Here is a 26,411-nt window from a genome sequence, read left to right on the forward strand (position 1 = left end):
TGTTTGACTTCTATTTTGCATTTTATTTGTTCTTTTTACTACTGGAAGCCATTTTTTTCACTACGCACACAATGATTACCACGTGCTACAGCTATAAATAGATAACCGGGCATGGCAGTGTGCGACTGTCTGTATCAGCCAATCACATGGCATGGCTTGATCTGGACATGTGCAATGTGTTATAATCTATATCTAGATGTGCGAAGATGCTGTTTTTAACAGTGAAAAATTTAACGGCAGCAACTACCCACGGCAGTTGAAAATACCGGATCATCTCAATTTTTATCGGTAAATAAAAAACGGTAATTACCAGAGAATGAGAACACTGTATGAGCTGCTATTATGTCCATAACCCGCTACGTACATATGTATAATACCCTATCTTGTCCATAACCCGCTACGTACATATGTATAATACCTTATCTAGTCCATAACCCACTACATACATATGTTTAACCCCTATGATGTCCATGCCCTGCTACATACATATGTATAATCCCTTATCTTGTCCATGTCCTGCTACACACATATGTATAATCCAATATCTTGTCCATGCCCTGCTACACACATATGTATAATCCCCTATCTTGTCCATGCCCTGCTACATACATATGTATAATCCCTTATCTTGTCCATGTCCTGCTACATACATATGTATAATCCCTTATCTTGTCCATGCCCTGCTACACACATATGTATAATCCCCTATCTTGTCCATGCCCAGCTACATACATATGTATAATCCCTTATCTTGTCCATGCCCTGCTACATACATATGTATAATCCCTTATCTTGTCCATGCCCAGCTACATACATATGTATAATCCCTTATCTTGTCCATGCCCTGCTACGTGCATATGTATAATCCCTTATCTTGTCCATGCCCTGCTACACACATATGTATAATCCCCTATCTTGTCCATGCCCAGCTACATACCTATGTATAATCCCCTATCTTGTCCATGCCCTGCTACACACATATGTATAATCCCTTATCTTGTCCATGCCCAGCTACATACATATGTATAATCCCTTATCTTGTCCATGCCCAGCTACATACATATGTATAATCCCTTATCTTGTCCATGCCCAGCTACATACATATGTATAATCCCTTATCTTGTCCATGCCCTGCTACATGCATATGTATAATCCCCTATCTTGTCCATGCCCTGCTACATACATATGTATAATCCCCTATCTTGTCCATGCCCTGCTACATACGTATGTATAATCCCCTATCTTGTCCATGCCCTGCTACACACATATGCATAATCCCTTATCTTGTCCATGCCCTGGTACACACATATGTATAATCCCTTATCTTGTCCATGCCCAGCTACATACATATGTATAATCCCTTATCTTGTCCATGCCCTGCTACATACATATGTATAATCCCCTATCTTGTCCATGCCCTGCTACATACATATGTATAATCCCTATGATGTCCATGCCCTGCTACATACATATGTATAATCCCTTATCTTGTCCATGCCCAGCTACAAACATATGTATAATCCCTTATCTTGTCCATGCCCTGCTACATACATATGTATAATCCCCTATCTTGTCCATGCCCTGCTACATACATATGTATAATCCCTATGATGTCCATGCCCTGCTACATACATATGTATAATCCCTTATCTTGTCCATGCCCTGCTACACACTTATGTATAATCCCCTATCTTGTCCATGCCCTGCTACATACATATGTATAATCCCCTATCTTGTCCATGTCCTGCTACATACATATGTATAATTCCCTATCTTGTCCATGCCCTGCTACACACATATGTATAATCCCTTATCTTGTCCATGCCCTGCTACATACATATGTATAATTCCCTTATCTTGTCCATGCCCTGCTACACACATATGTATAATCCCCCATCTTGTCCATGCCCTGCTACACACATATGCATAATCCCTTATCTTGTCCATGCCCTGCTACACACTTATGTATAATCCCCTATCTTGTCCATGCCCTGCTACATACATATGTATAATCCCCTATCTTGTCCATGTCCTGCTACATACATATGTATAATTCCCTATCTTGTCCATGCCCTGCTACACACATATGTATAATCCCTTATCTTGTCCATGCCCTGCTACATACATATGTATAATTCCCTTATCTTGTCCATGCCCTGCTACACACATATGTATAATCCCCCATCTTGTCCATGCCCTGCTACACACATATGCATAATCCCTTATCTTGTCCATGCCCTGCTACATACATATGTATAATCCCTTATCTTGTCTATGCCCTGCTACATACATATGTATAATCCCTTATCTTGTCCATGCCCTGCTACATACATATGTATAATCCCTTATCTTGTCCATGCCCTGCTACATACATATGTATAATCCCTTATCTTGTCCATGCCCAGCTACATACATATGTATAATCCCTTATCTTGTCCATGCCCAGCTACATACATATGTATAATCCCTTATCTTGTCCATGCCCTGCTACATACATATGTATAATCCCCTATCTTGTCCATGCCCTGCTACATACATATGTATAATCCCCTATCTTGTCCATGCCCTGCTACATACCTATGTATAATCCCCTATCTTGTCCATGCCCTGCTACACACATATGCATAATCCCTTATCTTGTCCATGCCCTGGTACACACGTATGTATAATCCCTTATCTTGTCCATGCCCAGCTACATACATATGTATAATCCCTTATCTTGTCCATGCCCTGCTACATACATATGTATAATCCCCTATCTTGTCCATGCCCTGCTACATACCTATGTATAATCCCCTATCTTGTCCATGCCCTGCTACACACATATGCATAATCCCTTATCTTGTCCATGCCCTGCTACATACATATGTATAATTCCCTATCTTGTCCATGCCCTGCTACACACATATGTATAATCCCTTATCTTGTCCATGCCCTGCTACACACTTATGTATAATCCCCTATCTTGTCCATGCCCTGCTACATACATATGTATAATCCCCTATCTTGTCCATGTCCTGCTACATACATATGTATAATTCCCTATCTTGTCCATGCCCTGCTACACACATATGTATAATCCCTTATCTTGTCCATGCCCTGCTACATACATATGTATAATCCCCTATCTTGTCCATGCCCTGCTACATACATATGTATAATCCCCTATCTTGTCCATGTCCTGCTACATACATATGTATAATTCCCTATCTTGTCCATGCCCTGCTACACACATATGTATAATCCCTTATCTTGTCCATGCCCTGCTACATACATATGTATAATTCCCTTATCTTGTCCATGCCCTGCTACACACATATGTATAATCCCCCATCTTGTCCATGCCCTGCTACACACATATGCATAATCCGTTATCTTGTCCATGCCCTGCTACATACATATGTATAATCCCTTATCTTGTCCATGCCCTGCTACATACATATGTATAATCCCTTATCTTGTCCATGCCCTGCTACATACATATGTATAATCCCTTATCTTGTCCATGCCCTGCTACATACATATGTATAATCCCTTATCGTGTCCATGCCCTGCTACATACATATGTATAATCCCCTATCTTGTCCATGCCCTGCTACATACATATGCATAATCCCTTATCTTGTCCATGCCCTGCTACATACATATGTATAATCCCTTATCTTGTCCATGCCCTGCTACATACATATGTATAATCCCTTATCTTGTCCATGCCCTGCTACATACATATGTATAATCCCTTATCTTGTCCATGCCCTGCTACATACATATGTATAATCCCTTATCGTGTCCATGCCCTGCTACATACATATGTATAATCCCTTATCTTGTCCATGCCCTGCTACATACATATGTATAATCCCTTATCTTGTCCATGCCCTGCTACATACATATGTATAATCCCCTATCTTGTCCATGCACTGCTACATACATATGTATAATCCCTTATCTTGTCCATGCCCTGCTACATACATATGTATAATCCCTTATCTTGTCCATGCCCTGCTACATACATATGTATAATCCCTTATCTTGTCCATGCCCTGCTACATACATATGTATAATCCCTTATCTTGTCCATGCCCTGCTACATACATATGTATAAATCCCTATCTTGCCCATTCCCCGCAACATACATACGTATAATCCAAAAAAAAATTCATGCCCCCCTACATATACCATACATTACTAAGACCAAAAAATGCAGCATATAGGAGCTCGGCTTATATTCAGATAACACTTTCATCAAACTTTTTTCCCCCAGTCACAGTAAAAGAAAAAGACATTGTACTGTATATGAAACACACCATTTTGGCACTGATTTTAAGGTTCAAGTTTGTTGGTCGGTTTATCTATGAGATTAACTTGTCTACAGTAATATATGGCATATGTACAATCTGTTATTTTGTCCATGACCAATACACAGACATGTATAATTATCTGCTGAGAACAAAAGGATAATCCCCTTCTGAAGTCAGAGAACTGATATTGTTCATGCATTCACAAATGTATAACTGTTTACCTTATGCATGCCTCCACTGCTGCTACTGTCTGTGGTACCACTAGTGGCAGTGGAGTTTATGGATGTCAACGACCCTCTTCGATCCATTCCAATTTCTTCCAGAGAGGCAGAGTCACTTTCCATGTCCCTAAAAAGGAAGTACAATCTCTTAATACAGTGATTATTTCCTATCAGTGAAAGGTAGGAACGCTAGAGGCATATAATACTGGAATCAAGTAACTGTGAACTATTTGATGTTTTGCAATTTATGGTGATATTAACATGATTTGAGTGATTGAAGAAAAGTTCGTAAATGTTAACTTGTTTGAGTGGCATGTTAGAAGTAGAGGTGTACAAATAGGACAAATTGTTATGGATAACGTTGCAATCACGCAATAAAGAAGTTGTTATCCATAAGTTGTCCTGTTCGTAAATGATGCTTCATATCAGAACCAATGCTTGTCCCAATTCAGCAAAGGTCAACGTCTGATTCTGGCCTTGATGTAAATGTTGCTCCATATCAGAATCAATGCTTGTCCCAATTCAGCAAACGTCAGTGTCTGATTCTGGCCTTGATGTAAATGTTGCTCCATATCAGAACCATTGTTTGTCCCAATTCAGCAAACGTCAATGTCTGATTCTGGCCTTGATGTAAATGTTGCTTCATATCAGAACCAATGTTTGTCCCAATTCAGCAAACGTCAGTGTCTGATTCTGGCCTTGATGTAAATGTTGCTCCATATCAGAATCAATGCTTGTCCCAATTCAGCAAACGTCAGTGTCTGATTCTGGCCTTGATGTAAATGTTGCTTCATATCAGAACCAATGCTTGTCCCAATTCAGCAAACGTCAGTGTCTGATTCTGGCCTTGATGTAAATGTTGCTCCATATCAGAATCAATGCATGTCCCAATACGGCAAACGTCAATGTCTGATTCTGGCCTTGATGTAAATGTTGCTCCATATCAGAACCAATGCTTGTCTCAATTCAGCAAACGTCAGTGTCTGATTCTGGCCTTGATGTAAATGTTGCTTCATATCAGAACCAATGTTTGTCCCAATTCAACAAACGTCAGTGTCTGATTCTGGCCTTCATGTAAATGTTGCTCCATGTCATCCCATGCATGCACAGTAGGGTTACAGGTCCATAGAAACAGCTGACCGGGAGAGTACTGAAATGTTCAGCTTTCTAAGGAAATCTGTCACAACACAAGCAACATTATCTTGCTAACACGTTTTATGATGTCTCTATCCTTGAAGGAAAGGCCGCACATGAGGCCAAATGAACTCATCCCTGTATCGCAGACCTGTCAGATTGCCACTGACAATGACAAATTCTGTCTGAACATGAAATATGGTAGCATCCCATATCAAAATACTTCCACCACCAAACAGTTGCTTTGAACAACACATTCATCAGCACACCATTCACCCCACCTCCTGTACACCCTTGGCCTGCCATCTGATCTGTCCAGATAATCTTAGATGACAGGAAATGAAGCTGAGCACCTCTGGAATCAATGACTCATACATACCTGCTGACTCTACTTCCGTAGAAGAGTTTAGGTGGTGGTTTGAACATGGTTGGTTGCTTATCTTTGAGCGCATCATGCATGTACATCATACGCTCCTGGATCAGTTCCCGCATCTTCTTCACCCACTGTTGCTTGGTGTCCAGTGAGGAGGCCTGCATACACAAACACCAATCAAACAAAGCCTACACACAAACAGGAAGAAAACACCAAGGGGGCTTACAAACACAAACATTACTGACAGGAGGCCTACAAACACAAGTTCATACAGGAGGTCCATAAACACTAACATTAATCCCATGAAGCTTACAAACACAAACATTATTGACAGGAGGCCTACAAACACAAGCCCCCTACAGGAGGCCTACAAACACAAGCATTATTCCCTTGAGCCCTACGAACACAAGCATTATTCCCAGGAAGCCTACAAACATCATTCCAAGGAAGCCTACAAACACAAACAGTTTTCCAAGGAAGCCTACAAACACAAACAGTATTTCAAGAAAGTCTAAAAACACAAACATCATTCACAAGAGGTCTGTACACTTGTTACTATGTATTTGTGCGATAAACATAAACTTTGAACATGGCAACAAGTGCAATATGGTAAATATATTATCATCTCTCTCAACAATGGCACTACATGCCACAAGTTTTTATCCCAGTTAATTACCTCTATCACAAGGTGTTATTATAATAATAGCTCTTGAAAGGGCAAAAACAAAAACTGCATGCTTGATGGCATTGAGCATTTAATTGGTCTGCATCCCGACAGAAACAAACACTGATGATTACACCTCATATGAGTGGCTGGGTCACAATTACACCTTACAGTGGGTGGGTCACAATTACACCTTACATGAGCATCTGGGTCACAATTACACCTGATATGAGTGTCTGTGTCACAATTACACCTGATATGAGTGTCTGGGTCACAATTACACCTTATATGAGTGTCTGGGTCACAATTACACCTGATATGGGTGGCTGGGTCACAATTACACCTGATATGAGCGGTTGTGTCACAATTACACCTGATATGAGCGGCTGGGTCACAATTACACCTGATATGAGCGGCTGGGTCACAATTATACCTCATATGAGTGTCTGGGTCACAATTACACCTATATGGGTGGCTGGGTCACAATTACACCTGCTATGAGTGTCTGGGTCACAATTACACCTTATATGAGTGTCTGGGTCACAATTACTCCTGATATGGGTGGCTGGGTCACAATTACACCTCATATGAGTGTCTGGGTCACAATTACACCTTATATGGGCGGCTGGGTCACAATTACACCTGATATGAGCGGCTGGGTCACAATTACACCTTATATGGGTGGCTGGGTCACAATCACACCTGATATGAGCGGCTGGGTCACAATTACACCTGATATGAGCGGCTGGGTCACAATTACACCTCATATGAGTGTCTGGGTCACAATTACACCTTATATGGGTGGCTGGGTCACAATTACACCTGATATGGGTGGCTGGGTCACAATTACACCTGATATGAGTGGCTGGGTCACAATTACACCTGATATGAGTGTCTGGGTCACAATTACACCTTATATGGGTGGCTGGGTCACAATTACACCTTATATGGGTAGCTGGATCGTGACTACACCTTAAGTGGGTGATCACAATTACACTATATGTGGGTGACAGGATCACAATTACACCTTATTTGGGTGATCATAATGTAACCATGGTTGCATTCATCACATGAGAATCAAGAGCATGTTCCAGCAGTCTGTCCACAGTTCCATTATTATTACAAAGTAGTAGACTAAAACACGAATTATACCCTGGAATGATGGAAAATTCCTTTTCTGAAACTCCATGTCTTCACTCAATTGGAAACAGAAATGGAATAGTTAGCTTGGGGAAGGCATGGGCCTCAATCAGCACCTAGAGCAGTTAGCACAAATGCAATATGTGAGAAAGAGTTTGTCTGGAAGAAATTCTGCTTGATGGCACCTTGTTACAAAGGCAGCTTCAGTACATGTATAGATCACCATTAAAACATCACTGGTATGAAGAATATAGTAAGAATAGAGTATATAGTTGCCAGTGCACTTACTTGTTATGTTTATAGTGCTGACCAATCAGAAGGCTAGACAATATGAATACAATAAAAAAACAAAAAACAAACCTGGTTTATAAGTAATTAATTGCAAAAAGCATGGAATGGGGGGTTGGATGTATGTAGATGGGAGTTTGAGAAGTATTGTGGGCATGATTTCTGTTTACTTCCAGCAAATTTCAAGTTGAGGCAAGATGGCTAGAGATGAAGATTGTTGTTTTACAAATTTGGGGCACGTGGTTCAGTATTATTGCTATGTTCTTTCAGGGACCTGTAGGGAAGGCTGGTTTGAATTTCCTATAACCTAATGTTACCTTAAGTATTATTCTGTAGTCTGAGATCGGCGCTCTACCAGTCCACAGGGCAAACTTGGTTTCATCTCCCTCAATGTGTTCTGTTACATTAACTTCTGAGATCTGAAATAAATACAGCTAATGTCAGAGACCAACTAGCATGGGGCACAAAATGTCAGCAATACACCAGAATTAACACTGACCACACAAGTTCCACATTCAAAGTCGACAGTGCTATGAAAGTAGTATATTCACCCAACAAATTGCAATTGACATCTTGTATTGTTTGTGGGGGTAAATAAATACTAAATTTTATTACAATAGTTTATGTACGGCATTTATTGATTGCACATTTCTATCATTGAACATTCTTTCAATGAAGGATATTTCCAGTCTGTAATAGCCAGCCTATGGTACTCACCATTAATTTAAATTTATACATATATTTGGATTTGCCAGTGCTGTCTTTAACCTCCTTGGCAAATATGAGGCAGACATCAAACAAGAAGATATGCCGCTCCCTGCCCTTCTTGATGAGTTGCTTGGGGTCCCACACAGTGAAGTTGTCCTGCAGCAACACTTCACCCAGCGCCTCGAGACTTTCCTCCACACCCTCCAACATGCTCAGGTGCATTGCATCGTTTGCTTTCTTGGGCACATTTAGCATCACATCCAACCCATCCTGGGAATGGAAAAGAGAGACGGTCAAAAGTGCACAGATTTTTCACATGTTTGTTGGCATTCAAAAACAACTATGCAACTATTACTACCTGTATTTTCCTGTCTCAGGTGCTGGTGTGGGTGTACATATATGCAACTATTCAACCTGTATTTCCTTGTCGCAGGTGTTGTAAGTGTACAAATATACAACTATTCCCTCTGTATTTCCCCGTCACAGGTTCTGGTGTGGGTGTACAACTACACAACTATTCCACTTGTATTTCCCTGTCTCAAGTGTTTGTATGAGAGTACAACTTTACAGCAATCCCACCTTTATTTCTCCGGTGTGTTCCTCGCAACAGGTGAGCAAGTCCTTGAGGAGCAGCTGGTACTTGGTGATGCGCTGCACTGGCTTGATGAGGAAGGAGGCCACAGGGTCATTCAGCTTGTGCTTGCTCTGCATCTCCTGCAACAGCATCACCGACATCATGGAACATGTCACACTAACAGAGAAATGCTGCAGTCACCTACCCATAACAAGGGTTACAGCTGTATGGATACAAGCATCTCATGTTTAGTATAAACTAATGTTCAGGTGTAGATTCCATAAACATACCCAACTGTGTCTGGTTGGGTCTGGAGACAAGTCTGCACAAAACAGTCATTTTCAAAACAGCTATCTATGAAAAGCAACGCTTCAGATGCCCGTCAAACTTTCCAGATGCCTCACGAACTCTTCAAAATGTCTTACCAACCAACTCTTCAGATGTCTGACCAACTTTTCACATTTCTGACCAATTCTTTAGATATCTTACCAACTTTTAAGAAGCCTGACCATCTCTCAGATGTCTGAACAATTCTTAAGATGTTTGACCAACTCTCCAGATGTCTGACCAAGTCTTCAGATGTCTGACAACCCTTCAGATGTCTGACCAACTCTATAGATGTCTGACCAACTCTTCAGATGTCTGACAAGTCTTCAGATCTCTGACCAAGTCTCCAGATATCTGACCTATTCTCCAGATGTCTGACCAATTCTCCAGATGTTTGACCAACCCTTCAGATGTCTTGTCTCTCCTGATGTCTTTCCAACTCTCCCACTGCTTCTGATTTAAGAACCTTACTACTTCAAAGGGATAGACAGCTTCAGGTACGTTGAAAGTTCTAAAACCCATGCCTGACTAAATCTCTACGTAGGGTCCCCTTGATTTTGCTGAGAATTAAGTGTGAAGCCTTGGTACTGGCCGGTAGAATAATAAAGTTGTGAATAATGCTCTGATAAACAACAGGTAATGTTCTATGTATGTGTTTTGGTGTAGAAACAAGTGGGAGTGTTAGCATATACACTTTTACATATCTTACATTCATAATAAACAAGTTGTATAGCCAGAGAATGTTGCCACTTAAAGATGTAATGCTTTGGTAATCCATAATGTACTAATGTGGAAGGAGTACAAGGTTGCCAATAACCACATTGACATATTCTGTTCCGACACACAATGTTGATGTGCGGAGATGACAAATCTGCAAGTGTCCAATACCCCCTCCCCCATCCCTACCCCCGTATGTAACAAAGTGAGAATTTGCAGCATCTGTCACAAACATTGACAAGCTGACTGTTCTTCTGAACGATCTATAGACAACGAAGGCAGTGTAAATGCCACCACTGCATATGTGGTAAAGCTACCCTGGCTTATTCAGTCCACCCACTAATAGCAGTAACTCCGCATCTAGTGCAGTCTTACCTCAAAGAAGTTGCCTGCTTGGTCCACTAACAAGGCATTGGAATCTGGTTTGTTCTTACAATAGGTCACATAAATAGAGAACTTCTCTGCCTGGAACAACAACATGAGGATTTGACACTTAACAAATACTTCAATTAAATATTGCATATAGTTGAAGGGGCAGAAATAGCATGTCTTGCTGCAATACAGACAGAAGATATTCTTCACACTGAGGGTATTTTAAACATGAAAGGCTTTCCAGTGAAAGGGAGATAACTCCAAGGGTACAATTCACAATTAACGGTATGCACTTGTTAGGCAAAAAAGCACGTTCGGCTTAAATTGACTGAAATACTAACAGGTATTTAAATGAAAGCATACAGGAACACGGCATCAGCTTCTGGCTAGAAAACTACTGACCGTCTAGAATACAGGATCCCACTTTAGTATAATTTCAACATGCAACACTCACCCATGTCACAAAGCAATGGCCAACATCTTCTGGAATTGTTTCATACTTCTCTAATTCTTTTAAAAATATGCTGCAAGAGAGAGGATGGGATTTCATTGCAATCATGTCACAATTACAGCAGTTTGAAGTTCAAAGAGAAAACATCCTGCACAACAGATTCAACAGATGCAGGTTTTGCGATTCTTCCTTTTATCAATCTACATACCTCTTATGGAATTCATAGATTTCATCCAGATTTCCAAATATAACTTTCTGTTTTCCCAGAATCCCTGGTGGTGTGTTGTTGCTGGGGTCGTCCATGACATACATGTAGTACTAGGAGAAAGCATAGGATATCAGTGTAGGGCAGTGCTGAGTAACAAAACAACAAGTCCATACTTCAGGAGAAATATTCATCACACTCAGTCTATTAAGATGTAACAATTCTTTGAGTGTTTTTGAACATCGAAGTGGCTCGATCTGTGCCTGGCAAACTTGTGACTGAAGTCATGACCAACATCATTTCCATCAGGGCATATTGACACCTACTGAGCAGTGCAGTTATTTAGTGTTTACTTATATAAACCTAAAGTGTGCCTCTCAATATATATTAGGCCATCTCTTGTTTTGCCAGAATAACCGCATTTGAGGTATTTGTTTTGGAGGGACAGGTTTTGCTTTTTGTTAGTATGACCTCTTCCAAGGGTTTACTTTTCCTATCTTTATATGAACATCAACATTCAAATGATACATGAGTGTTTGAAATCAACTGAAAAATATATCAACACAAAGGTTTTCCGAAGCGGGATAGGAACCGCAATTCTCGCATCCGCAGGCAGATGCTCTACCGCTCAGCCACCAGACCAACGAAGGTTAAATTATCTACTTATAGTTACTGTCATTACATTGGTTTTACATGTGCTTCAGTTATTGTTATGTAGCTTCATTAAATGATCATCTACATTGTAATCACCCATCACTGACAGTATATATGTTAACGAAAACAATTCTCTTTGGTTCTGGTAGACAATGTAAAACCATCAGGGTTGGGAAATCCCTCCCCCACCGGATTTACCTTGTCTACCAAAACCTCGGAGGCGTGTTTTCTCCTATACATAATTGCTGAGGATGAATTGGGTATTCTTACTTACTACTCACTGTTAATGAGAACGCCCATAGGATTGCACATTGGTCCCACCTTAGGTGCTACCTTATGATTAAGCAGACTTTCTGCTGCTGCACACACTGGCTCTACTTCAAGCAAAAAATTAAGGCTGCCAGTTGCAATTCTACTATTGCAGAAAATGGTCCAACCTCTTACAAAGAATCAAGGCAACTAGATGCAGTTCTACTATTGCACACATTGGCTCTACCTCATACAAAGGATTAAGGCGGCCACCTCTAGTTCCACTGACCATAAGCAGATCCAGAGAGGGGTTCAGGGGTGCGCACTCCCCTTTTGTCAAGACATTTTGTTCTATGACCATTGAAACTCAGGTGAAAATGAAGTGTGCACCCCCATTTTCTCAATAGTGTGAACCCTCCCTTTCTCAAAAAGCTGTATCTGCGCCTGTACTGACATACCTTCAGACAGGTCTCCAGGTCCTTTACATATGTTCTCTCTGTCTGCAGCAGCTCTGCCATGATGAACCTGCAGAGAATTTTTATCACTATATTAACTGTGTGCATAACAACTGAGAAAATGTCTTTATAACCACACTCCTGACTGTAGACAGTGTTGGGCACTTCAGTAGCAACTATGTATATGTGTCACTGACTCTGTGCAACTATATATATGTGTCACTGACTGCACATCTATGTATGTGTCACTGATTTGGGTAAATATATATATGTGTCAGTGACTCTCTGCAACTATGTATATGTGTCACTGACTCTCTGCAGCTATGTATATGTGGCACTGACTCTGCAGCTATGTATATGAATCAATGACTGCAACTATGTATATGTGTCACTGACTCTCTGCAGCTATGTAGATGTGTCAGTGACTCTCTGCAACTATGTATATGTGTCACTGACTGCGCAACTATGTATGTGTGTCACTGACTCTGTGCAGCTATGTATATGTGTCAATGACTCTTATGTAAATATGTCACAGACTCAGCAACTATGTGTACTTGTCAATGACTCGGGGCAACTATATATATGTGTCACTGACTCTACAGCTATGCATATGTGTCACTGACTCTCTGCAGCTATGTATATGTGTCACTGACTCTCTGCAACTATGTCTATGTGTCACTGACTCTCTGCAACTATTTAAATGTGTCACTGACTCTCTGCAACTATATAAATGTGTCACTGACTCTCTGCGGCGGGCAGATTTCCTCTTTTCCTCTGTCAGCTCTTTAGGTGTTCCCTTCTGGAGCTTCTCCTCAATGGAGCCATCACTCTGCCGCTGCTCACGCTGGTCTTCCTTTTCAGTCTGCTCTGGCTGAAAGGCAAACAGATCTAAAATCAGGGAAACATTTGTGAAAGCAAAGGTTGTCCCAGATGACCTTCAATAACAAGGCTCCACTTGCAAAGCAAAATCCTAGGCAGGTCTTAGGCCCTTACAATCAGCTTCACATTCATTATTTCCTTACTTGAAAGTCATTTTGTCACAATGTTAGCTACTTCAGTCTGCATCAGTTTTATGTTTCAAATGTAGATTACAATGATCTTGGCCTACAATCACTTTGTGCAAGAGGATGGTGATAATAACCAAAGCCAAAGATCATGATCTTAAGGATTTAGAATGATTACAGTGCTAAGATGTTTTGTGCAAGGAGGGCCAGGACTAAGAAGGTACTGTGGATAATGCTCACCTCCTTCTCAGTGACTCCAAGCTTGCTCTCTAGCTGTAGCCGGTACTTCTCCATGCGAGATGAGAAATCCTTGTATCGCTTGTCCACAGCAGCACACCACTGCATGATACTGGTGGCATGGATGTTGCCCTTTGCCACAAAGCCATCAGCCAGCTGAAGTAGCAGCTTCACATTCTCCTTTGTCTCCTGAGGAACATTATCCAAACAGCAGGTGAAGATACATGATCATTACATTAATTGAGGTAAATCAAATCACTCTGATAAAATTATTTATGTCTTTTGAGGTTCTTGTCTTGCCAATTATTGAGGCTCAAGTATACAAAGCAAATTGTTTATGTTATACAGCGAGTTACCTTTGCTCTGTTACGGAAGTCATAGTGTTCCTTCAGCAGCCCTTCTGTCTCCTGCTTGTTGGCCCCCAGGTGGGTGTGGGAGTTGAGGTACGCCTCTCCATAGTCATGGATCCATTCAAGTGCCTGGAATAATCACATCATCAGACAACCAAAATACACAGCAATCATCAAGGAGACTGCACGCGCAGCCGATCACGTGACGTCCTCTACTTGTCATTCTCTTCTTGGAGCTCCAAGTAACCTGTGATACGGGGAAGGCAGGGTGGGCATCCATCATGTGAGATAGGATGAGTATACAAATACAGTCATCCCTCGCCATAACGAGGGTCTTGGGGTCCACGGATGACCCCCTGCGTTATTAGACATCCGCGTTATAGTACCTACTACATAATGTGGAACAAAGGCCGAGTTAGATGGTATATTCCAATGACATAACAAAACTGCTGTTTCGTGAATTGGGTCCAGTAAAAATATATCGTATCGTTGAAGGTGAAAACAAACAAACTTTGAAAATGAAAATATATATATGTACGGGAAACTTTGCAATAAAAAATCACTACCTGTTATCAAAGACGTATATTCATGTGAATTCATATTGTTGTTATTCAACTAAGCCGGAAATAGTGATCAGCTGTGCACAGATGTTTTGGTCCAATGTACTGGTGATTCAGGTAAAAACGATCTGATAATATTACATCAAAGAACTTCTATTCCATTATCAGAATATTTTACATATTGAGCTGTTATTGTAACATATTTAACATAACAATGAACACTGGCCATTACCTGTCTTGATACAATTTACGTAGGAGACAGTTTGATAAGTCACCGCTGACTTCCCGAGATACTTGTAACTTTGATTGTTAAAAAAACAAAATTTTGCCCATTTAATTTTGTGAAGGGGTGTGATCGCAGTACAACCTTTTTATGGGAGCCACAGATTACCCCGCGGTTCAACCGAATCCGCAATATCGCAAAGCGCGTTATCGCGAGGGATGACTGTATACATTTTACAGTTAAAATTTCCATATTTTTAAATTTATCCTATCTCACGTTATGCATTATCCCACAGTAGGCTGGAGGGCCACAGATTACCCTCTGACACACTGCACAGGTGAGGATGCATTCCACAAGGAGGCCAAGAGCAGCACCGACTCCCGATATGCTACTCCGTACTTGTGATGGGTTGCTTCGGAAACCCCTTGGTTTACACGGCACAAAGACTTTAGGGAGTGGGCGCTCCCGAGTAAATGCAGTTTTTAGCCGCAACTTTTGCTAAGCAAAAGGACGCAGTTTGGCAAGGAATTAAACGCCGCTGCCCCAAGATTTATCAGGAGACCCCTGTGATCTGGCACATCCCTGCCTCGAAACTACCCCCCACAGTGAAAGGAGTAGCCCGGATGCTCAACTACTTTAACGTTCGGTACCGATCTCCCAACTTACCGAGGTGAGAAAGGACATAGGAGCGAACGCTTTGAAAACCATAAGTTAATTGGAATTCAACGCTTCACTGACATGATTGCTCAGAGAGTAGAGGTCAGTAAGCGGAGTGTCGATCATCTCTGCACGCGCACAAGACTGCCCGCACAGTCTATCCAGCCATGGGCAAGACAGTACACCATGCCCTAGTTCCCTAGGTTAGAACAATCTAGCCCATTTGAATCAAAGTACATAAGATATGGGTAACATAGATATCATTTATTATGTACATAGCAAGACCAAGAATGCGGAGATGCTTATCTGCATGGAAGGGTCAGCAACACCTGCTGCACCAAGACCAATGGACCAAATTGATGAAGGCCTTCGACGTTCATGACTGATACATTACGTAGGTAATGAGCGGCAAACACAGTATCTGACTTCCAAAAGCAACCTTCCATAATGGCTTGCAGTGAACGGAGCGCCATAGTGGAAGTGCGTGCATGTGTCTCATGAGGCTTTGCAGATGAAGGTGATGGCAACTTCACAAAGGAGTACTCTCGCAAGATCGTGGATCTCAACCAGAAAGCCAAGGTATGCGATACTTCTGCTTTGGAAGCCGTCAAAAACGGGATGAAGACCCTCTTGCGTAGTCTGCAGTGGTTAAGTATATCCTCCATGCCCGAACTGGGCACAAGGATAAATCTTCAGTGTCTTCTGGACCAAGGATAGATGACAGCGGAGGGATGCTGAAGGTAAAATCCAGCTGTCCTGGTAACTGGTTCTTGGCAAATATATCCCACCTTAAGCCTAGGAACACTCTAGCATGTCGAGACCTTTCAAAGCATATCCGCGAAACATCCAACGCATGTAACTCAGATATATGTGCAGTTGTAAGCCAGAAGGAAGAAGGTCTTGAAAGTGACATGCTCAAAATCTTTCCAGTCAATGGTTCATATTCATTCAATGTAAGATGGGCCAAGACAACGGACAAATCCCAAGCCGGGGCTCAAAACTTTCATGATTGATCTGCCAATTCATACCATCTGAATAGAGACAGGAACTCAGGGAAGTAGACAACTCTACTCCTGACGCCGCTGCAATAACTGTCTTAAGTGCAGCTAAGTAGGTAGATAACGTAGCATCCTTCAACTTCCTAGTAGACCAAAGGTGCTTTGCAACCATCTGTGGTGATGCTGTCGGTACTTCAAAAGCTCCACAGCTGTTGTGGGAGACATAATGCCCTTCCCTCTGCAATACGACTCAATATTCTTCCATTTGTCATCATAAAGCGACCTCGTGGATGTACGATGCGCTGTAGTGATTGCCGTAGCGACACATTTAGAAGAACTCTTGGCTGTTAATGACATGACCGATGCAAATGCGTTAAACGTGCAGATGGAGCTTTAGTAGAGACCAGTGTCGTTGATCGGAGTGTGGATGCGCCAGTAGATCTGACTGAATAGGATGTGGCACTGGATCTGGATCGGCTAGCTCTCAAAGATCTACATATGAACTCCTTGTCGGCCACAAGGGTGCGACCAAAAGCAGTGTCATCTGCCGAGTTGAATGTAACTTTAGAAGTACACGTGGAAAAAGGCCCGCTGGCAGAAACGTGTAAGCATTGAGACGATCCCACAAAATTGCGAGGGCGTCTCGTCCCCAGGCTAACGGATCTGGAATCGGAGACACAAACAGCAGTAGTTGATGATTGAATCTGGTGGCGAACAGGTCTATAGTTAGCTCCGTCAGCGGGAGCTAAACAGCCCTCAACACTTCTGGATGCACCTTACATTCCCTTGGGGACGAATGCTTCGGACGTGACATAAAGTCCGCAATGACATCCTATACCCCTGGAATGTGACTGGCTCAAACCACTAGGCATAGTGAGTCTACCAGGCTGAAAAACTGTTGAGTCCACCTCAGAAGTTGGGTTGACCCTGTTGATCCCATCCGATTGATGTACCAAACGACCGCAGCATTGTCCAACCTTATCATGAGAGGCAAACCTCTTACTTGTTCTCGCCAATGAGTGATCGCCAAAATTACTGCCCTGAGTTCCAAGAATTGATGTGGAGACCACTGCCCTGCCACTTGCTGATCGAGAAGGTGAGCTCCCCACCCATGTAGTGACAAATCCACATACAGGTGGTGAAACGGCACCAACGGCTCTAAATAAACTCTGCCGCAAACGTTCGATTCTTGCATCCACCATAGTAGATGAGAATAAAGCTCCCATGATCAGTGTGGACAGGTCGCCCTTCCTGATATGAGGCGCAAGAAACATTTGCAAGGGTCGAAGCTGAAGTTGACCCCTGAGAGTGAGAGCCTGAGCAGACGACAGTAACCCCAAAAGCTCCTGCCATTGCCGGAGTGTCCTCGGATGAGACAAGGCAAGGGGAATCAAACGTAACATCTTGTCAAACCTCTCCCTTGGCACAAAAAGTTTGCTGGCCTGAGATGAGAGGCGAATACCGCCCCGATGAACTGCAGACGGCGTGTAGGGATCAGTTCCGACTTCTTTACATTCACCAACCAGCCTAACTGGCGAAGAAGCCGCATTGCAAACTCCATGTGAAGTAGCAGAATGCCAGCGTCATTCTGAGCCTGGATGCAATCATCTATGTAAGCCTCGAACACAATCCCCCTGCGATGCAGAAATTTGGTGACGGCCTCATGACCACCGTGAATAGCCACAGGACCGAAGAAATTCCAAATGGGAGCACAAGCCATTGGTAGTGAATGCCCTGGAACACGAATCGCTGAAACTTAAGATGTGTTGGGCAAATCGGAATGTGCAAGTAAGCGTCCTGCAAATCCAGACTGACCATAAAATCTCCCAGTTAGATAATAGTTTTGAGCAACGCTACAGACACCATTCGAAAGTGAGGAGGGTAATGCTGTTGAATTGTTCCTGTATCAAACCCATCACTGCCCTGATATGAGCCTGTTGGTGCGTAGGAACATGTTGCAGTGCCATGGCTACTCCCTCAGAAGTCATGAGTACCACGTTCAAAGATGCCCAAATCTTCCTAATCGTCCCATTCAAGTGACACAGCTCTCGGTCTTCTACCGTAAAGGCAGAATAGGACCTCTGCTTTGAACCCAAAAGTGAAATATCAACATCAACTGGTGGGTATGTGATCAAAGAGTGAATGCTGCATCCAACGAAGTAACCAACTGAGAAATGCATGGCGTAGGAGGGAACGTAATCGAACCAAAATCGCCAGACTTCATGATAAAAGTAGACAATGTATCATCCGAAGATGTACCATGCTGTAATTGTAGTTTGTCAGCGATCTACACAAGCAGTGAGGACATATCAACTGCATCAAAACTTCCAACAGAACTCAAAGAACGGTGTAGCCGATCGCCAGTCTAGCCAACTCATGAGATACTGTAGTCTGTGACGTTGTTACAGGCAATGAGACGGGAGTCACTGAATCCTGACACTGAAGCGCTGCAGCCACTCGCAATATAAAATCATCAAAGTCCATGGGCTGTGACGTAACTGTTTCCGATCCCGGAACCCATGAAACTGGTAAGCTAGACGCAGCAGTTGAATGCGGTATGCCAAACATTGCTCCAGTAACACCTGAATACCCTGTCAAACAGGTAACTAAAGACGCCCTCACTGCTGAAGTAAGCACATGTGAAACTGACATAGAAACAAGAGGTGCACTCCCACACCCCACACTCCCAAAACCGCTTCCACTCAACCCAGCATGCTGAATCACTAAGCAGTGAATCGGCACGGAACCGAAACCACTCTGAGGAATCAAAGCTGTGATTCCACTCGGCGCACCCGTATACAAAGTATTACTTGCCATCGGTGAATTGAAACACGTCAATGCACTGGAACGAATCTGTTGGGGAATCACTGGAGTACGATCGACACAAGGAAGTGCTGAACCATGCTGGTGAATAAATGATGCCCCAGAGCAGGTTGTCGATTCACCCACAGGAGGTAAGGTGAACGCTGTCGCAATTCAAATCGCCGCATCGATTCCAAGAGGTTGAGCCAACACCACATCATGTGTTGTTGAAACGCTTCCCCCTGAATCAAATCGCTACCATTCGCTATGGGATAACGGTCTTGAATGAGTCCCTTTGCGCGACTCACTCAAATGCTCTGGGGTGTCATGATCTTGTGTAGACGATCAAAGCACATTCAAAGCAGTAAAAGAATGCCGATCCATCCGCTGAATCGACGAGTGATCCGGAATCGTAACGACTGACATCGGGCGGGGACCGACTGGTGGTCAAGAAAGCACTACCATGCATGGTGGTGATGAAACTACACTAACGTCCCTTAAACTCATCGAAGAGATGAGATTCTAAGATAAGAATCCGATGCCTCCTGTAAAAAGTCTTCATCTGCCGACCTAGATGCAGAACGCTGTGCCACCAGCTTAGGGCACTCTTTTTTAGCCTTCTTAGGCGCTGAAGAACCATCTTCTGCCCTGCGCCTTACTTACTCACCCGCCGGTACAGATCAAATTCATCATCATCTAATCCCATACACAAACTACATCTAGATGACGTCTTACACAAGCCAATAGTCGACACAAGAATTTTCTTCTCTTTAGAACCACCCCTCACCATCAATCACTAAATCAAGCTACCATCTCTCTCCCAAAGAACACGTCCAGCCTGTGGTGCAACAAGAAAGAGAATGACAAGTAGAGGATGTCACGTAATTGACTGCGCGTGGAGGATGATTGACAGGCGTCTATGGCAGGGGCAGAGGTCGGGTGGTCAGAGGCCAAGAAGATTTGATTTAACTTAGCTGACAGCACATTTCCACACTGGGTCGAAGAGAGTAAGATAGATGCATAACGTGAGATAGGATAAGTTTAAAAATTTCAAGAATACTTGAGGATGCAAAAACCTGCTTGGCACTCTGCTCAAACAACACAAACAGTTCTAGGCACTATAGTGACTGTTTGAGGTAATACAGTGACTGTTGGTGTGTGGGACCTCCCTTCCTGCTTGGCACTCTGCTCAAACATCTCAAACTATTCTAGGCACTATAGTGACTGTTCAGGGTACTACAGTGATTGTTGGTGTGTGTGGGACCTCCCTACCTGCTTGGCACTCTGCTCAAACAGCACAAACTGTTGGCACTGTTCCAGCTTCCTCTTCTTATACGTCCAAAACTCGATGACAACATTCTCTTGCTGAAGCAGCTGGTCCAGGGTGGCTAGAAACAAACAACATCATGTACTGCATTGTTTAGCAGAAACGTGTCCGGCACAATGCAGACGTCTACTATAGACAACATCATGTCCACTGCATATGTCATGTGGACATCTAGCATCATGTACACTCTGTAACACATACTTGAATAACACAGAAGATGTACATCAATCTGATTTTCATAATATCCAAGCTCTGAAATGTGTTGAGTGCATTGCCATCCTCACCCTTGACATGCCCCTCAGGACTGCGAAACTTCATCTCCATGCCGAGGAAGTGGAGGTTCCTGTTGACATACTTCAGGAATGTCTCAGCCGTGCGCCGGGCCAGGGTGCAGGCCTGCAAAACACACATATATCACACACTTCAACAGCTGATTGTGTTCCCAAATGATCTTTTTGTCTCTACATCAGTTATTGGTTACCAGTTATATATGATCTAGTTATTGCTGTCTGACACTTACCTTGAGGAAGGCTTCCTTCTGCTCATTATGCTTGTTGATCAGCTGCACCAGATAGGCCACCTTGTCTGCTATGTGCGCCTTTTCAGAACTACACCAGTCCTCATCCCGCTTGTAATCTCTGTCTAAAGACTCCAACACTGACCAGACCTACGTACAGAATGACAGGATATTTCTCTCCACACAGTGATGCAGGTATATGTCTCCACAAACAAGAGAATGGCTGCAATGTTCCTCACAAATGGACCAACACATTGGACTTCCAAAGACAGTTTTTTCAACTTCCTCGTTGTCAACCATTCTATTGGATGATGATGTGATCAGACATATTATTCAGTTGTTCATACTAGCAGCTTATTTCTGAGTTTGATATTTTGGGTTTGACCTGACACTTATGTAAACTTTTGCCAACAAGATGTAAATATGCGCCAGTTTGAAAAATGAAATACAGCACACATGAATTAACCCATCAACATTGGCCTACCTGCTCAGCAGTTTTGTACCAGTTCATTGATGCCATCACCAATTTGTGCCTCTCTTCTGCATGGTACATAAGTTGTTGCCATGCCAAAGTGACGTTTTCAGCAATAGCTCGCACTAATTCAGAATTGTAGTGTTGTCCTTGTATCATGGCCTCTGCCTTCTGGGTGACCTGAACCACACTGATGTGTGTTTTCTACAAAATAGGAAACGATATGTCAAACCTCAACACATCTAATCCATGCTGATATGGGTTTTCAACAAAACCGCGAACAATAAGTCATCCTTTGACTTCTGAGTGACCTGCACCACGCTGATGTGTGTTTACTACATAACAGGAAACAACATGCCAACCTCTGTATTCTGTGATACCTGCACCATGCTGACGTGTGTATTCTAGAGAACTGGAAACAACAAGTCATCCTCAGCCTCCTGGGTGACCTCCTACAGGTTCGGGTGGAATATAATATAAGATTGTGCATTGAAAAATATCTATGCTCCCTCACATCATGCACTATCTCTCATTCTTACATCAATGTACTGTAAACAACCTGGAATAAAGATTTCTGCCCCTTGTGAAAAACACATCCCTGCTCTAAACAGTCACAGGCAGCTCATGCAATCAATGTATGCAGACATTGCTGCAGACGATCATGTGACTTGCAATTATTTTCATTCTGTTCCAAGGAGCCAGAACCATCCTAGTACTCTGCATAGCAGGGTTGATGGGGAAGAAATCCATTGAGTGACATTGAGATGAGCAATGGCAGTTAACACAAAATGTATGCACAAAGCTGCGAAAAAGTAAACATTGTCTCCTGTATAAACAACCAAAAGGAGATAGAAAATATGGAAGCATGTGCAAAAGTTGTGGTTTTATTCCGTGACTGCAACAGCACTGTGATGAACGAAGTGTGTCTCACCTCGATGGCCATCATGAACTGTTCATGCTCCTTCTTGAGCTGCTCAGCCTCCAGCAGGGAGTTGGGGCACATGAAGCTGGCCGTCAACATTGACTCCCCATTCCTAACCCAGCAGATCACCTGAGAATACAGATATTCACAAATGATACTGTCAATGAACGTAAACTTCACAGGTTATTTAGAAGAAACAGGTGCACCATGATAAGGTCAACACACTTGCCCCCAGCTGATTCCGTATACCTTAAGAACATGAAGAACAAGAAAAGTCTGGGCTACTGTTTAAAAATGACTTCCACCAATTTTTGCCACTTCGTGTAATTGATATAATCTAATGTAGTTGATTACATTGATATAATCCCAATATGCCTGTACTCTACTCTATCTGCCTGTATTCATAGATCTTATAGCCATCAACCCATACCCAAGTCTACCTGCCAGTACTCATACCCTTCTCAGCCTATATCAAATGTTTGCTGGATTCATACTCTTCTCAGCCTATACTCCAATCCATCTGCGATATTCCTACCCTTCTCAGCCTATACTCTACTCTGTTCGCTGAACTCATACCCTTCTCAGCCTATACTCTACTCTGTTCGCTGAACTCATACTCTTCTCAGCCTATACTCTTCCGCTGTATTCATACCCTTCTCAGCCTATACTCTTCCGCTGTATTCATACCCTTCTCAGCCTATACTCTTCCGCTGTATTCATACCCTTCTCAGCCTATACTCTTCCGCTGTATTCATACCCTTCTCAGCTTATACTCTTCCGCTGTATTCATACCCTTCTCAGCTTATACTCTACTCTGCTCTATTCATGCTCTTCTCAGCCTATACTGTACTATATTCATACCCTTCTCAGCCTATATTCAACTCTATCGGCCTGAATTTATCTTCTTCTCAGGATATACTTTACTCTATCTACCTGTATTTATACCCATGTCAGCTCTATCAATCTATACTCATCCCCCTTTCTCTTCAAGAATACCTAATTCATCTGAGCCCTAAATTCTAAAAGAGTTCAAACTAAAACAAAACGAGGGATCCATCACAACTCCTTTGCAGTGACTGAATAGGGTGAAGACTCACCTGTCTAGCTTCAATCTCAAAGTTCCGGAGGAGGACACACTGCTCAAGTCGAATGCGCTTCTGTTCAGCTAGAGTCTCCAGATCCATCTCTCTCTCATGCAGGTACTCAAGCAAAACTTGAATGCGGGTCTGAGCATCATACTGTGAGTCTGACATGAGCTGCACACCTGAACTCTCGGTCAACTAAACAACAGACAGTAGATCATTAACCTCTTAAACATAAACAGGTGAATTACACACGCAAGTCTTAAAATCTTTGTCATCGTCTGTGATCACAGAGAATCTGAAAGGGACCAGAATCATATCATTTATAAATGTGCACAAGATGTTTCATTTTTACGACTCGCTTTATTTAGTTATTCAGCTCAATGCATCCTAATATCATTCTCAGAAGATCACAATTAGATTCAATATAAGTGACATGTCATGAGAATAATGAAGGCTGTGATCTCCAGTCCTCTAACCTGACAGAGTTCCTGTCCTCGCTGCAGAACCTCAAAGGTGCAGTTCTGCATATGCAGGACACTATCACTGTGCATCTGCAGCAGCTGTTCTGCCTTGCTGCCATCAGTCACCATCTCCATGTGTTGAAGCTCCTCAGACCACAACTCCAGCTGGGATGACACCTGCAGAATATTCCACTGATCAAAAAATCTTGCTTAAAGACTATCCACAGGGTTACGCTAACAACTGCAGAAACTATCAGGAAGCTAAGAGCACATTGACAATACAAGAACGCAAAATGGTATCATGTATTTAGTGCTCAATGGGGTCAGTAGCTTTGGCTGTCATACCTCAAGTGCATCCCTCTCAAACACTCGCAGTTGAAGACACAAGTCCAGTTTCATTTTCCTTGCCGCCCATAGCTCTTCCAGCTGACTCCGACTCTCATTCAGTTGGTGGAGCACACCTTAAACAAACAGTCCAGCATCAGTATAGTTTGTGTCAAATTTATTTTTCAGATGTCCCAGGAAGGTTAAAACGTATGTTTCAGTTTGCCCGGGACAGCTAAATTGCGGGAGTATTGCCAAATCCATGTCATGAGTGGAGAGAATTCTTTTCAAAATACAGTTATAATCTTTGATTGTTTAGAACTTTCTTGATTCTTATAAACCATCATCGGTGGTTCAAGAGTAAAGAATATACAATATTAACAAATCTGCTTACACATACACATGCCGCATGATGACAAGGAATTTTTTAAGTATTAATTCATACAGGTGAGAGATAAAAGATGATAAACATTTGCTAAGTTTAAAATTAACGGGCGACATGACCGCGTTAAGTGTTGATAAATTGGCCCAGTTGTGATATTTATGGTGGATGAATGATTTTCTGTAAGAATTAAGTGTTCATGAAAGGAAGGACATAAGGCCTGATGATTTCATCACGGTACCGTCAAGCTGTCAAATTGCCCTGGACCCGAATGAGATCTGTCCTGCCACTGTATGAGATGGTGGCCCATACCATGACACTGTTATCACTATTTCTCCACTTCCTGTACACAATTTGCAACGTAGCATTTGTTACATCGATATACATGTGCTCTTCTGTTAGGACGTCACATCATGTAATGTGACTCATCACTAAAGATAACAGTTCTCCACCTTTGCGATGACAATGGGAGATATGGCAACATCATTGTCTGACGTGTAAGGACAGGTCCTCACAAAGGTCTTCTGGAACGAACACCAGCCTCACGTAAGCGGTTCCTCACAGTCTGATCAGAAATTGTTCTGAGTCCTGGCACTACCGATGTTGTGGAGGATGCTGTGGTGAACCTATTCTGCAAATGTCTAAGCCGAATAAACCTGTCATGAGCATGTGTGGTCACACGGGGTCGACCTGACCTGGGGTGATCACATGTTGACCCTTGCTGCTGGTAGCGATGCCAAAGTCTTGCTATGTTACTGTTGAGCTGAGCATTGTTGAGCTGAGCCTCAGTAAGTCTAGGCATGACTTCAACAGCAAACTTAAGAATGTCAACTGTCGCAAGAGCATTGAAATCCCCCGACTTTTATTGGAAATGATGCATGGAATATGCGTGCAAAAGGAAACGCATGATTTTTATCCCGTTCACAATTTATTGCATTTATTGAGGAAAACAGATTTTGGTGCATTTTGGCAAGTTGTCCTCAATGACAATGGATTCAAACTCGGAAATGTTTGCAGACAGTGTTCCCAATAGATATACTGATTACATAGACACCAATGATTCAAATTCGAAAAGTCACATGGAAAAATACTACCTATGGATTTCTTTTTTTTTGAATATATATCAGTATGTTAGTTATGTGATGTTAAGAGCATCCCTACATATATCGGTATGTTACTACTGTGGTGTTGAAAGCACCCCTGTGTATATGCTGTGTGACTGATGTGGTGTTGAGATCACCCCCTAGGGTATGTGTG

The 26,411-nt window shown here is 42.5% G+C and overlaps 1 protein-coding gene across 3 annotated transcripts in view; it reads right to left on the reverse strand.

The window, feature by feature from the left end:
- The window catches only part of LOC137298545 (kalirin-like), a 282,884-nt gene that overhangs the window by 155,356 nt on the left and 101,117 nt on the right, over positions 1-26,411 (reverse strand). For all 3 annotated transcript variants that reach the window (XM_067830847.1, XM_067830846.1, XM_067830845.1), the window contains exons 18-37: positions 24,794-24,909; positions 24,464-24,625; positions 24,000-24,182; positions 22,912-23,031; positions 21,993-22,184; positions 21,512-21,658; positions 21,276-21,387; positions 20,937-21,052; positions 14,431-14,553; positions 14,078-14,263; positions 13,577-13,704; positions 12,837-12,903; positions 11,479-11,588; positions 11,274-11,343; positions 10,823-10,912; positions 9,409-9,543; positions 8,839-9,099; positions 8,439-8,540; positions 6,036-6,187; positions 4,523-4,649 (exon numbers count right to left, since the gene is read on the reverse strand). In XM_067830847.1, coding sequence (XP_067686948.1) covers positions 4,523-4,649; positions 6,036-6,187; positions 8,439-8,540; positions 8,839-9,099; positions 9,409-9,543; positions 10,823-10,912; positions 11,274-11,343; positions 11,479-11,588; positions 12,837-12,903; positions 13,577-13,704; positions 14,078-14,263; positions 14,431-14,553; positions 20,937-21,052; positions 21,276-21,387; positions 21,512-21,658; positions 21,993-22,184; positions 22,912-23,031; positions 24,000-24,182; positions 24,464-24,625; positions 24,794-24,909 — 2,699 coding nt within the window. The remainder of the gene's footprint in view (positions 1-4,522; positions 4,650-6,035; positions 6,188-8,438; positions 8,541-8,838; positions 9,100-9,408; positions 9,544-10,822; positions 10,913-11,273; positions 11,344-11,478; positions 11,589-12,836; positions 12,904-13,576; positions 13,705-14,077; positions 14,264-14,430; positions 14,554-20,936; positions 21,053-21,275; positions 21,388-21,511; positions 21,659-21,992; positions 22,185-22,911; positions 23,032-23,999; positions 24,183-24,463; positions 24,626-24,793; positions 24,910-26,411) is intronic.

This window comes from Haliotis asinina, chromosome 10 (genome assembly GCF_037392515.1).
Source record: "Haliotis asinina isolate JCU_RB_2024 chromosome 10, JCU_Hal_asi_v2, whole genome shotgun sequence".
Classification (NCBI taxonomy): Eukaryota; Metazoa; Mollusca; class Gastropoda; order Lepetellida; family Haliotidae; genus Haliotis; species Haliotis asinina.